The sequence below is a fragment of the Dromiciops gliroides genome, chromosome 1 (assembly GCF_019393635.1).
Source record: "Dromiciops gliroides isolate mDroGli1 chromosome 1, mDroGli1.pri, whole genome shotgun sequence".
NCBI classification, from domain to species: domain Eukaryota; kingdom Metazoa; phylum Chordata; class Mammalia; order Microbiotheria; family Microbiotheriidae; genus Dromiciops; species Dromiciops gliroides.
The window spans coordinates 698,624,626-698,639,234 of NC_057861.1; the positions used below are offsets into that span (position 1 = coordinate 698,624,626).

Sequence of the window (14,609 nt, forward strand, 5' to 3'; positions counted from 1 at the left end):
GCATCCCTGTGTCCAACTGAATTAGTGATGTGGAGGCTTTTGCAATTCTTTTAAGGAAATTCTCTTTCAGAAATGTAAGAGGCTCTGGTGAATTTCCTTTGGACAGTTCAGAAATCTAATGATAGTTGGACCTAGCTTCTCAGTCTATATTTAATATTGGGTTGATGTGGTGAGGGCTCACATTACATGAACCTCATTATTTCTTGTGATATGCACTAAGGGACCTTTCCTCATATATTTTAAACCATTATGTGAAATGATTCAAGCATCATCCACCGGCTGCATTATTGAGTCAACTGCACTTACTTTCATCTTGTCAGATGGCCTTGATAATACCTTAGATTGACTGTTGACACTGCATCTTTCCATTATTGGCACATTTTTTAAAAAGCACTTCCTGCTATTCCCTCAGCCTACTGACCTTCCATTGAGGATCTCTTCTCCAGAGTGACAGTGAGCTGTCTGGTTACAGGAGGCAGCTATTGAAGTCAGGACCTTAAGGTGAAAAGGAGGGCCTCAGAGCATAATGTGCAGCTGTCTCAAAGGAAGTCATACACAGTGCTGAAAGCACTGGGATTTGCCTGTCAAGAAATCTTAACTTGTCAAGTCACAGATCTAGAGGTCAGCTAATCCACTTGTTTTTTTTTGGATGCCTGCAATGACTTCTTTTAAGGTCCCCAAGACAAAGGGGCCACTTGAGTGAGAGAACTTGGAAATGAAAAGCTGCTGGATTATGAATCAGAAGACCTGTATTCTGGTGTTGGCTTAGCCACTTAGTAGTTACCCAGTTTTTCCAAAGACTGTACAGAAGAAGGATAGCTTGACCCCAGAGAGGAGAGCCAGAACTGATGGGTAGCAGTTACAAGAAGGTGGACTTTGGCTTGTTATAAAGAAAACTTTCCCCAAAATGAGAGCTATACAAAAATGGAAAAGATTGTCCATCACTAAGGGGTAATTGAGTAGAGGCTCATAACTACTCTGCAGGAATGTCATAGAAATGATTGATGCTTCAGGTTGAGGTTGGATTAGATAATCTTCCAACCCTTAGCATTCTTAAACTTTGGACAAGGAGCATCATTTTACACATCTTTAAAAATTGGCCGGACAATATAATAACCAAGCTTGGTCCCAAAGAAGAGATGTGAGAATACTCTTCCTGCTTCGTTTTGCAGAGGTGATGCACTATGGTTGTGGAACAATGTATATGATGTCAGACTTGGTTCATGTACTAATTAACTGCTGAAATGAGTTTTTTCCCTTTTTTCTCTTTATAACTGATGCTTCTGAGCAAGGAAAAGGAAAGATATATATAAGATGAAGGTGATATAAAAACAAGATATTAATAAAATAAAATGTTCAAGGGGTTGTATGAGATTATAGCTGAGGTCTCTTTTTGCTCTAAAATAATTGTAATTTTAAACAACATTAGCATTTCATAATAAGAAAGATATATATGGTTGGCACAACTTGGTGTGGCACCTTCAGTGATTAAGGTCATAGATTACTTGACACCTATTTTCCCAAAGGTATGAGGGAGTCACATAAAATCATCTACATGGACCTAGGTGGCTGATCACATAGGTGGTAAGAATAGAGTTTATCAAGTAAGTGAGTGTTGCAGAATTCATCAGCCACAACTCTGTGACCTCTTGGAGTGCAATTCTAGTGTGAATAGAAGAAAATCTGAGTCATTTTTTCTAATTAGAGAACATTGAAAGGTGCCTAGAAAAATTAACTAACCCCGGGTTGGGGAGAGGGGAAGGAAGAGAGGCAATGGCCTCTTCAGTGGGGCATATATATTTTCCACTTTGGTCAACTCCTCTAAAGGCTATGAAGGCCTTTATGGTGTAGCCAGAGATACTTGGCTTGATCCATAGGCTGACTTTAGTACGAGGCTGACCCACAGGGAAATGGTGGCATAGGGTTTTTCATAGAGGGACCCACCTTCCTCATTTTTACATGATCTCTTCCAATCTAATTTAATCTATTCCCACAGGGGCTTCACTTTTTCTCTCAGCCATCTACAATAAGTCCCTGCAATACCCATGCTCTATCTTTTCTGGAAGCCCTGCACCCCATTTCTCACATCAAAGCCTACTGCCCTGCTTTTCTGGATTTCATCCCTGTTTTCTCTCTAAGCTTAGGTTTCCTCATATGTAAAATGGGGGTGGCAATACTTATGTTGCTTACCTTACAGGATTGTTATGAAGATGAAATAACACATGTACTGTACTTAACATTTCACTTTGTAAAATGTAAAGAGCTATTCAAGTATGAATGATACTGGTGCTGCTAATGAGGCAGTTACATGGCACATTGGTTAGAATATCAGATTTGGAGTTAAGAACTGAATTCAAATCCAGCCTGTGACACTATGCAAGTCACCAAACTTTTCTAAATCTCAGTTCCCTCATATGCAGAGCAGGGATAAAAAGTATCTACTTTTCATTGTTGTGAGGATAAAATGAACATGATACACACACACATATATGTATGCATGTATTCATATATACATAAATATCTTTTTAATTCATAAAAGGAAAAGAAGAAGGAAAGGAATTGGCATGTATATAATGCCTATTTTGTGTCAGGTACTGTGCCAAGCGGTGTTGGATGTTTTTAAAGATTTATTTTTTAAATCATAAAAGTATTTTATTATTTTCCAGTTACATGTAAAGATAGTTTTCAAAATTTATTTTCATAAGATTTTTAGTTCCAATTTTTTCTCCCTCCTTCCCCCCCAAGACAGAAAGCAATCTGATATAGGTTATATATGTATAATCTCATTAAACATATTTCTGCATTAGTCATATTGGGAAAGAAGAATCAGAACACAAGGGGAAAACCTCAAAAAACAAAAAACAAAAACAAAAAGCAAAAGTAGAAACAGTATGGTTCAATATGTATTCAGAATCCACAGTTCTTTTTTCTGGATGTGGAGAACATTTTCCATCATAAGTTCTTTGGAATTTTCTTGGGTCGTTGCACTGCTGAGAAGAGCCAAGTCTATCACAGTTGATCATTACACAATGTTGTTCTTACTGTGTACAATGTTCTCCTGGTTCTGCTCACTTCACTTAGCATTAGTCCACTTAAGTCTATCCAGGTTTTTCTGAAATCTGACTGCTCATCATTTCTTACAGCACAATAGATTCCATTACATTCATATACCACAACTTGTTCAGCCATTCCCCAATTAATGGACACCCCCTCAGTTTCCAATTCTTTGTGCCAAGCGTTTTGCAAATATTGTCCCTTGGTCTTCACAACAATCCTGCATGGTAGGTGCTGTTATTAGCCCCATTTTACAATTGAGGAAACTGAGGCAAACAAAGTTTAAGAGACTTTCCTAGGGTCACACAGCTAGTAAATGTCTGAGGCTGGATTTGAACTCAGGTCTTCCTGACTTCAGGTCCAGTGCTCTGTGCAATATGGCATCACCAAGCTTCTATGTAAATGTTAGCTATAATTATAAATTTTATCTATGATGATGTCTAGGGCTAACCCTGCTAAGCATTCTTTTTTCATGTGGCATTTATGTGGTTTGGATTCTCTTGTGATGAGAATGTTCAGGGAAAATGATGGGCAGGGTAACATCTGGGTTAAGCTTTGCCTCCTACACAGTTTCAGAATTGGTTTCAAAAGTTGGCTGAGTAGACTGAGGTGAATAAGATAGCCCTGGTAAGTGAGGTGTCACTAGTACTTGTTAGATGTGAGAAGATAATTAATTGGAGAAGTTGGGAGCCTTGTAGCATTTTTAAAATAAGATTTTCTGGTTTTCCTAATAATGTTTTATTTTTCCCAGTTACAATTTTAACAATTAATTTTCTTTTTAAATTTGAGTTTGAAATTTTTTTCCCTTCCTTCTCACTTCCCTGACACTGTAAGTGATTTAATATAGGTTATACATGTGTCATCATCTAAAACATAAAACAAAAGTTTCTTCTGGCATTTCAGGTGTATCCACTATACCCAGGAATGTTAACAGTGATGATTCATGACTTGTGTTTGGCATTCCCGTCACCTGCAAAGGCTGAAATCCACGTATCAGATATTCAGGAATTATATGTCCGAGTTGTTGACAAGGTTAGTGATTTGATGCTTATGATATTATACCATCTCAGAGATTTTAGGAAAGATACTCAGGGAAAATACTTCTGGCTCTATAAAAAACAAGTTTTTGTTCAAACAATTTGATAAACACAAACTTTATTCTAGTGCATAAATAAGGACATAAGGAAATGAAGTAAGAAAAATCAATAAACAAAATGACTAAGAAAAGAGAGGTTGTAATGACTGTACATGTTTCCACAAACCCCTTTTATTTGCAGGTTGATAAACCCAAACAAGAACTATGTATTTTGTCTTTAATTCTATAGGAACCATATTGTTCTACTTGTTTTTTTTTAATCCTTTTTTACCTCCTTTTCTGGGTATTTGACATAGACTTATAGCTGTTATTATTGCCTTCAGTTACATAGTTGTAGCCTGTGTATATTGTTTTTTAGTTCTGATTTATTCTATATAATTCATTGCATATAAGTGATTCCATATTTCTTTGAAATTTTCCTATTTTTTGTCACCTTTGGTACAATAATATTCAATCATTGGACACCTAGTTTGGTTCCAGGTTTTTTTTTTCCATTACTAAATATTTTTTAATTGATGGGATTTTTTGTGCTCATAACCTCCTTTGGGTATAGTTCCAATAGTGGGACCACTGATCTTTGGGTATAAATAGTTTTGTAATTTGGAGGGGGGGGGTTGATTTCCATATTGCAAAAGGTTGATCCAATTCACAGCTTCACCAGCAGTATAAAATTAGCATGCTTGTTTGACCATAGCCATGCCAGAACTTAATTTCATTGTTTTTTTATTCTCTTTTTAAAAATTTGAATCCATGGCTTTTTCATTTTAGTTCAGCAAGCATTTTGTTAAGATCTAATTAATTCCTTCTATTTGGAAGAGGGATTTTAATCATTCTTTGTATGATTTTTTCTTATTTAAATTGGGATAATTATAAGCCTAGTAACTGGAAGATCTTCTTCTCCACATATCTGTGTCTTCAAATCCCATCTACTCTATGAAAATGTAGCTCTTCTCACCAAGACCAACCCCTCTTAATATGTGAACATTTACAAAGGTTAAAATATACTTTTCAAGCTTCACAATTTGAGGTCATCCTGACCCTCTCTTTCTTTCTGCCAGTCTCTGATAAGGACATGTCCCTTCTTTTTGCCAACTTCATTCCTTCTACATGTTCTCTTAATCACATTCTCTCCTATCATCTTCAACAAATTGCCCACTTAAGCATCTCCATCTCTCTTTGACCTTCAGTTCCTGTGTTACTCATTTTATTCCCTTGTTGCCTTTAAAAAAATACCCCTCTCCCATCCTTAGAAAACCCTTCATTAGATTCTACTAGCCTCTCAAGTTATTACCCTGTATCTTCCCTTTCTTTTACAGCCAAGTGTTTAGAAAATGCTGTTTATTCTCATTGCTGCCATTTCTTTTCTCATTTTTCAAACCTTTGCAGAATGGCTTCTGACTTCATCACTCAACAAAACTGCTTTCTCCAAAGTTACCAACAATCTCTTAATTGTCAAATCTAATAATTTTTTTCTATTCTTTTCCTCTTTGACCTTTCTATAGCATTTGACACTGGTGAGTAGTATTCTCATTCTGGATACTCTTGTCACTCTCAGTTTTGTGACATAGGTCCCTTATGGTTTCCCTTTATCTACCTGAGCAGTTCTTAGTTGTTTTTTTTTTTTTGCCAGATCACACTCCATATCACACCCTATAATGATAGTTGTACCCAAGGATTTGCCCTAGATCTTTTTTTCTCTACTAATTCTATACTGTATTTCAGTAATCCTATCAACTCCCCTGGGTTTAATTATTGTCTCAATATAGATGAATCCACGATCTATTTACCAGCCTTCATCTCTCTTTTGAGCCACAGTTGAGCATCTCCAACTCCCTGTTAAATATTTCAAATGGAATTCTCTTTCAAATACTTAAATTCAAGATTTCCAAAGCTAAACTCATGATATCCCCCCAAACCCACCCCACTTTCTGACTTCCTATTTCTGTTCAAGGTACCACTATCTTTCTAGTCACCCAAGTCCTCCAAATTGGAGTCATCCATGACTTCTCATCCTTGACTTCATAGATCCACTCAGTTGTCAAATCTTGTTTATTTTACCTTCATAGCAATTCTAGTTTCTATCCCCTTCTCTTTAATCATGTGGCTGCCACCTTTATCACCTCTCACATGGATTATTGCAATAGGCTATCAAATAGTCTCTCCACTCTCCAATCCATCCTTCACCTATCCTCCACTAGTATTTTTCCTAAAGTAAATGTCATTCCCCTACTCAGTAAAGTCCAGTGACTCCCAGTGAACTTTAGGATAAAAGACAAACTCCTTTGAGGACCATTTAATGCCCTTTATGCCCTGGCTCCCACCAATTTTTCCAGCATTACTATGCCTGACTCCCCTTCCTGCAATCTACAATCCAACCAACCTGGCTTTCTTGCTATTCCTCCATTCCTAAACCTTTGCTTAGGCTGTTCCTCCTGCCTGAAATACACTCCCTCATTTCCACTTCTTAGAATCCCTCGTTCTCTTGAATGTTTAACATAAGGGCTATCTTCTACATGAGGCTTTTCCTTGATCCACTTCCCCCTCCAAAACCAAACAGATACTAGCCTTCCACCCCCAAATTTCCTCCTATTTATTTTGTGTATGTTTTATCTATTGATATTGTATTTCCCAGTAGAATGGGAGGCACTCTGAGGGAAAGGGCTGCTGGTATCCTCAGCACCCATCACAGAGCACACAACAGGCACTTAATAAATGCTTGTTAATTATTTGATAGATTGTTTGACTGCCCGGCAGTGAGAGTGGAATCCAGGAATTCTTTTTAGCTTCACCCTTTTGACTGATGCAAATAAATGGTATTATATCAGATTTATTCATATCTGTTGACATGAAATTTTTCTGTGAATTCTGCAGTTCTCCCTCCTATTAGCCTTGAGTGAGAATTTATGTCCAGTTGCTTATTTAAATTGTAAGCCAGCTGGTCTGAGAACTTGGCTGGTTATTCTCCCCTGGGCCCGGTGCATTGTTGGTTCTCAGTGAAAATTTAATGGTGATAGCATAAACCATAATAATGTGGACTGAATTAGCACAAACCCTGAACTATGGAATATTTTTAGAGGAGTGAAATTTTGTCACTGCAAGTACATACAGTTGCTGGAATTAGGCCAACAAAAAAATTGCCCAGTAGAATTATTTAGGGTGATTGCTATAATGAATGTAGAAAAACAGTATCTTGTTTATAATTGAATGGACACTTTTCAAAAACTGTAGGTTGTTCAGAAAGTTTGTTCCCTTGCATAGCCTGAAACATTTTCCTTTCAGGCTTCATTTATTGCTTCACCATGAAACCTTCTCTGCCCACATGTTCTAGAAGTTTACTCTTTCTCAATCTTCTGAACTCATAGAGTGCTGTCATTTAATCACAGAATCCTAGTGTTATCTCCCTTTGCCCCCTCTTCATTTATTCTGAGTTTTGATTCTCTATCAGCCATTTTTGTTCTTTTCTTTCCCTTCTAAAAATCCTTCTGATTGGTCAAGAAGACAAAAATAAGATTACTTTTGAGTAACCCTACCTTCTTGAGAGGCAGCATGGCATAGTGGATAAGGTACTAGCCCAGGTTCAAATCTTGCTTCTGACACTCACTAATCATATTACTGTGGGCAAGTCATTTAACCCTTCTATGTCTTAGTTTTCTCAGCTGTAAAATAAAGATGTTAGATTTTATGAGCCCTGAGATCCTTTCTAGTTCTGATCTCTGATCTGACAATCCTTTCTTAATAGTACAACCAGGACAACCAGGGTTCAAATCCTGCCTCAAATACTTACTGTACTATGGAGAAGTTCCTTAACCTTTGTGGGCCTCAGTTCCTTATCTATAAATAAATGGTTGGACTCAGTGCCCTCTAATTTCCCTTGGAGCTCTGAATCTGGGAGTCTGTGATCCATACTCTATCATCATCTCACCATCCTCCCCAAATGGTACTCTTCGTCTTCCTTTGTTCTTCCCTTTTCACCTAGTGTGGATAAAAAGTCCCTTTGTTGAACATTCTTAGCATTTATCACAAGGTTCAGCTCATTCTGGTCTTTATTCTTTTTTTTTTTTTTTTGTACAAGGCAATGAGGGTTAAGTGACTTGCCCAGGGTCACACAGCTAATAAGTGTCAAGTGTCTGAGGCTGGATTTGAACTCAGGTCCTCCTGAATCCAGAGCTGGTGCTTTTATCCACTGCACCACCTAGCTGCCCCCTCTGGTCTTTATTCTTGTAGGTCTATATGTGTACCACTCTTTTTATGTGTCCTCAGTTACCTGAGATTGCTGCCATCTTTGTATGAGTCCTTTGAAAATCTGAGCTTGTTCATTGAGCACATTGTGTAGAAACAATGAACTCTCTAGACACTTCATTTTTTTTTCTTGTTCAGCAGAATCATATGTGGTTATAACATGATAAATTCTAGGATCTGCCTATTCCTTTTGAGCCTTCTTCCCTTTTAGAGTCTGGGGCCATGGGATTTTACTTACCCTGTACTTGAATTTCTTAAAATACATTCCCATGAACTCTAAGGCACACATGTAATGGTAGCTACCATTCCTGTCCTCGATTTAAAATCCTCAGGTGGCACTTCTTAAGGTTCCCATCTTCCAAATCCTCATTTTGTATGGATCACTCATCTGCTAGTCTTAGTTATCTTTTCATATATTCTTTCTATAAGTAGTGGTCATCTAATCCCTACTTAAAAGTCTCCAGTGATGGAAATCTTACTACCTACTGAGATAGCCCATCCCATTTTGGGAAAGCACTAAATGTTAGAAAATTCTTCATTTTGTGCCACTATCTTCTACTCTGTAACTTCCTCCCATTATCCCTAGCTTTTCCCTCTGAAACTATAGGCTTCTTCTCCTTCTCCTCCTTCTTCTTCTCTTTTTCCTCCTCCTCCTCCTCCTTCCCATCAGATTTTTTTTCTAATGATTGAGCCAGCCTCCTACCCTCTACCCCCAAATCTTCTCTTCCCCAATCTAATAATTTCCAGTTCCTTCCATTCTTCTTCCTATAATATGGTTTTGAATTCCAGTACCATCCTTGATACTTTCTTCAGAATTAATTGTAGCTCATCAATTTCCCTTCTAAAATGTAAAACCTAGGATTAACTGAATGTATCCTTCAAATGTTGTTTGGTCAGGGCAGAGGAAGAAATGAAAATACTTCCTGGTTCTGAACACTCTGCTCTTGTTGATGCAGCCTTAGCTTTTCATCTGTCTCTCATCCTCTTGACTCCTATTGAGCCTGCAGGTCACTAAATGGTGGCAGAGCAGTTTGAAATAATTTTTACACATTTCAAACTGATAGAATCTTTTGTTTCAATTTAATTTTTTTAAAAGTTTTAACTAAACAATCACTTCAAAAAAACAAATATTTCCATATACAAACTAGAATGGAAAAATAATTATACATGAAATTTTGAATCTATTATATACAGCTTTTTAAAAAAATACAATATATTAAACATGTCCCTTTCAAAGCTTGTCTTTGTTTCTTTCTGAATTTCCTTCTGTTCTCCTATGTGAATTTTTAAATGCTCATTGGCCTTATTTTCTTTCTTTTTTTGCCACTACTATTACTAATTCCCTTTTCCCCACCAAAGCTCCTCCCACAAGTAAACAAAGAAAAAACACAATCCTTTTAATAATTAGTTTGAGAAATAATTATTAATAACCAGTATCTTGGGGGACCCAGTGATCTCCCCTTCTTTATTACTTCTTATCCCCACCCACCCACTCCCCATGCCCCACTCCAAAGGCAAGTTCTTAAAAGTAAGATTCATAGGGGTCAAACCCTACCCAACCTTACAAAAGAGACTTGGGTAGAGATGAATCCTTTTGTCAAGTTAGCTGAAGGACTTAATTGATGAGATTAAACCACACTTAGGTGGAAACTATTTTGAGTGAGGGGTATTCCTTCTAAGATATCATCTAAAGTCATGTGTCCCTGCACTTCATTTTAATATAACTCATCTCCAATCATGTTAACCAATTAGATTTGATTGTTATGTGATGGACATCCTACAGTTGGAAGGGTGTATGAACTGAGAACCCACCACCTTTAAGGGTCTTTGGTCTGAGAGAGATGGCCAATAGACCTCCTTTTATTAATAACCTGCCAGCCTATTAATAAAATGATTAAATTACCCAGAAACTATCTCTCTCATATTTTTAATCATCACTTTAAGCCTAGCCAACGAAAACACATCCACACATTTGCCATATCTAAAAATACATTTCTCCTGTACCTGAAGTCTCTCATGCCTCTGGAGATGGGAAGGCACATCATCAATACTCTGAAGTCTTGGCTGGTCATCACATTGACTAGAGTGGTTGTCTTTCAAAGATTTTTTTTAATGCTGTCATTACTATAGAAACTGTCCAAATAGTCATATATCAATTAATGAAGTGTCATTGTATAGCCTAAACTGTCATTAGATGATCATCCTATTTTTTCTCCTGCTGGACCTATGATTTCTTTTATATAGGAAACTCTTGGTGAGGAAATTCCTTTCTAGTGTGAGAGAGTCACTCTGGTAACTAAATGTTGAAGTAAGTTGCCCAGAATCAGAAGCTAAGATGTCAGAGAAGGGGTGTGAATAAACTTAGTTCTTCCTAACTTATGCATCATTTGGCGGTGCATATGTATCCCATGTGATTTCTCTATCTTCATGGAATCTATATTAAAATGACTCCATGTTCACTTTGATAAGTCTGGGTTTTATTGTTGCATGTACTTTCTTCTCTCTGCAAATTGCAATCCTTCTATAGGAAGCATCAATAATTAGCCATTAAATATTGCAGGTAGAGATTGGGAAGACTGTGAAGGCATATGTCCGAGTGCTGGATTTCTCCAAGAAGCCTTTTCTGGCCAAGTATTTCTCCTTCATGGACTTGAAACTCCGAGCAGCATCCCAGATTGTCATGCTAGAGTAAGTTTTCCTCAAAGAAGTCTCTTATGGGCACCTGAAGTATTGGAACCCTTTTGGCTATCAGATATCAGCAGTGGGACCTAGGCAAACTCAGCAGGATTCATTTAGGGAGTTTTAATGGTCCCCATTTCTTCCTCCTTCTCCTCTATTTCAGGGCCCTTGATGAAGCATTCGATGACTATACTGCCACATTTCTTGTCCATGGGGCAGCCATTGGGCAGACCAGTCTGACAGCAACTGTGACTGATAAAGTCGGACAAAAAATCAACTCTGCTCCACAGCAAATTGAGGTAAGGAGTGGCACTTGACATGCTGTCACATCCACAAGGGCTCGTTTGGATGGGTTTAAGAGAATTAAGATTTTTATTATTTTTAAAATATTTAAACTACTTAGAAAATGACATGAACAGATGATCTTCAATTTATCATTTGCATGGTTCTCTGTAAATGGTAATGTCCATTTTGTAAAATGTGGGCATTTAATAGACCCCAAAGGAAGTTGGAGCCAGAAAGCAATAAGGCTGATTTAGTAGAAAGAAATTCAATCGAGGGAGCATTAGGTTTGAGGGATGCTCTGCTGCTCAGTGTGTCTCTCCATAGTACACTGAGCTCCAAGAGGGCGGAGTAAGTGCAGATAAGTACATTATCATGTGTGCCTACGTGACACATATAGCAAATGCACAGGCACTTAATAAATGATTAAAAAAAACCCCACAGCATAAGCAAATGCAGGAGGCACCTTGTATGCAAATCTAGCAGTTTTTCAGTTCAGGCAAATTGGACCCAGGAGGAGTAAGAAACATGCAGCCTTCTGACTGGCAGGCGCTGTTGGATCTGCCAAATGGAAAAGGGCAGAGCTGTTCAGAGGAAAACCTGATTTCTCCCATTTCCTTGAAACCTCTGCAGAGCAGAACTCAACCCCTTAAAAATGTCTGTAGCCCTTGAAACCATTGGGACAGAGTGCCCCTGATGCAGGGAAGTGACAGTGCAGCTTCTCCCACCCAAGAAGAGCTCCCTGTGGCTCACGTGCACACTCCTTCGTGTCTCAGGCTTTGTCTTTGTTTCCTTTGTGCCACAGTGTCCTCATGACACTGCAGGTGCTCTAGGCTTTAGTGATGCCAGCCAGAAAATCACCTCTAAGTGTACACTTTAGAAGGAATATAAAGTAGCATCTTCTGGAGATCTCTGTGTCATGCAGAAGTTGACCATGAAATATTCATAAAATGTTAGCACCCCAAAGGACGTGTGGAGAGAATCTAATCCAAACCCTCTTTTGTGGCCTCAGGAGGGAATGTTGGTAAGCCAAGGGCAGCCTGTGAATTAGTGGCAGAAAGGAACTAGAACCCATCCTGGCTCCCCTGCACCAGGTCTTTCCACAGCTTCTCAAGCTAGCAGGATGTACTCTGGGCTTTTCTGACAAGAAGTTTGATTTGGTTAGCTCCTCCAGATAAAAGCATTCCTAGTAGAATGAAATGCATTTCTCCTGATAAATAACATTCATGCAAAGTATTCTGTTCTTCGGCAAGGCAACCAGCTTCTTTGAGGGAAGCAGAGTGCAATGAGAAGAGATCTCAATTTGGAGGCAGAAAATCTGAATTCAAATTCTGAGCTCTGCTACTTAGCAGTGTGACCTGGTATAAGTCACTTTCCTTCCCTGGTCTCAGTTGCCTTTGTAAAAGGGGAGATTGAAAATGGAGGTTGGATGGGTGGTCTCTTCCAGAGGTAAATCCTCAGATTCTGCAGCATCCATTCATTCAACATCAAATTTATGAAGCTCTGAACATGCCTGTATCTGGCCTTGTCTCTCCCCTGTTCAAGGATGTTAGGGAATATGACAAACTTTGCTTCTGTGACAAATTACAAACTCCTCTGCTTGGTAAGAAGTAGTGTGGTCTAGTGAATAGAGAGCTGTCCTGGAAGTTATGAAAACCTGAGTTCAAGTGCTTCCTCCGACACATACCGTCTGTGGGACCCTGGGAGAGTCATGGACATCCAAGTGCTCTGGACAGCTCTCCCAGATCAGAAGTTGCAAAGAGGTCCTGGCCTTTCTTGGGAGAGGGAGTCCCTTCTACTAATGAAATCACTGCTCCAGTCCATGTCCCTTAACTTGGCATTTAAAGTCTTTCACAATCTCACGTCAGCCGACTTTTATAGGCTTATTTCTCCCCTTCACAGACTCTGTGTTCCAGCCAAAGTGAGCTCTGTGCTTCCCGGGCACAGACATCAGCTTTGCAGCCCCCTGCTTTTGCACACACTCTTTCTCAAGCCTGGAATGTAGTTCCTCCTTACCTCTAACTTTTACAGTCCCTAGCTTCCTCCATGCCTGAGCAGAGATGCCAGCTCCTTCCCGAAGCCTCTCCAGGACTTCATAGTTGTTATCGTTATTTCCCTACTCAAATAATCACATCTGTGCTTATCTCTTTAGAAGTTTGTCATATTCCCTCATGTCGAATTCAATTTTCTTGAGGGCAGAGATGTTGGGTTTTTTTGTTTGGTTGGTTTTTTTAATTCAATATTTGTATCTGGAACACCTAGCACAGTGCCTTTCACATTAGTAGGTGCCTAGTTAAATGCTTGTTCGATTGAATACAAAGAAGATAGGAACCAGAGAGACACTGAAGGGCTTATATAGCATAGTTAAACAAACAAAACCAGCATACATGAACTCAATAAAGAATAATTCTAAGACAATATATCAGGACAAAATATCTGGAAGAATTCAAAGAAAGGGAGAAAATCAATTTAAGTTATAGTGAGCCTGGGGAGACTCTACTGGTGAGAGGAGTCTTCAGTGGGGTCCCATAGAATGGACCGGATTTGCATTGCAGAGAATTTGGGGAATGTATTCCAGGGAGTTGGGAGGACAGGGGCAAAGGCATTGGAGTTGGGAATGAGATCAACACACATTGGAATAGGGGAGAGGGGACACTACTACACTGGGCCAACTGAAGCAGAGTCATGTTGGAGCACAGTGCAGTGACAGGCATCATACTTGTCCCAAGTTCCAGTCCTGCCGGGGCCTAAGAAGTCCAGATAATGCAAGCAAACACAAGGGATTTATTCAGATCAATTCACCTTAGATTTTGAAGCACCTACAATGTGCCAAGCACGGTGATGGACCCAGGGGATATAAAGAAGAAAAAAGAGAAACAGTCCCTGCCTAGGGCAATACCTGTATACAAAGAAGTAAAGACAAATGATAGAAAAAGTAATAAAAAAATAATCAACTATGCATATGTGAAGGATTGTTATTATTCTCTTTTGAAGCATGAAAGTAATTTGGAAACGTACAGCTGTTCTGACAGGGTGATTTTGCAAAGATTACCTTCCTTTTGCTTTGGGAGTATGTGTGTGGGGAATCGTTAATTATCTATCCAATCCAGCCATCATTTAGTAAGTGTCTGTTACGCACAAGGCACTTCATTAGGCATAGGTGTTTGTGTTCTCCATTTTGGTCTAGATCTGTGATTTTGTGTGTGTGCGTGCACATGTGTGTGCACATGCGTGCATTCACGTGTGAGTGTGTGTTTGT

The 14,609-nt window shown here is 38.8% G+C and overlaps 1 protein-coding gene across 1 annotated transcript in view; it reads left to right on the forward strand.

Annotated features, from left to right (window-relative positions):
* NUP210 (nucleoporin 210) overlaps positions 1-14,609 on the forward strand; it is a 163,545-nt gene that overhangs the window by 112,561 nt on the left and 36,375 nt on the right. Inside the window, 3 exon segments of the mRNA XM_043977585.1 lie at positions 3,958-4,086; positions 10,950-11,077; positions 11,232-11,367. Coding sequence (XP_043833520.1) covers positions 3,958-4,086; positions 10,950-11,077; positions 11,232-11,367 — 393 coding nt within the window.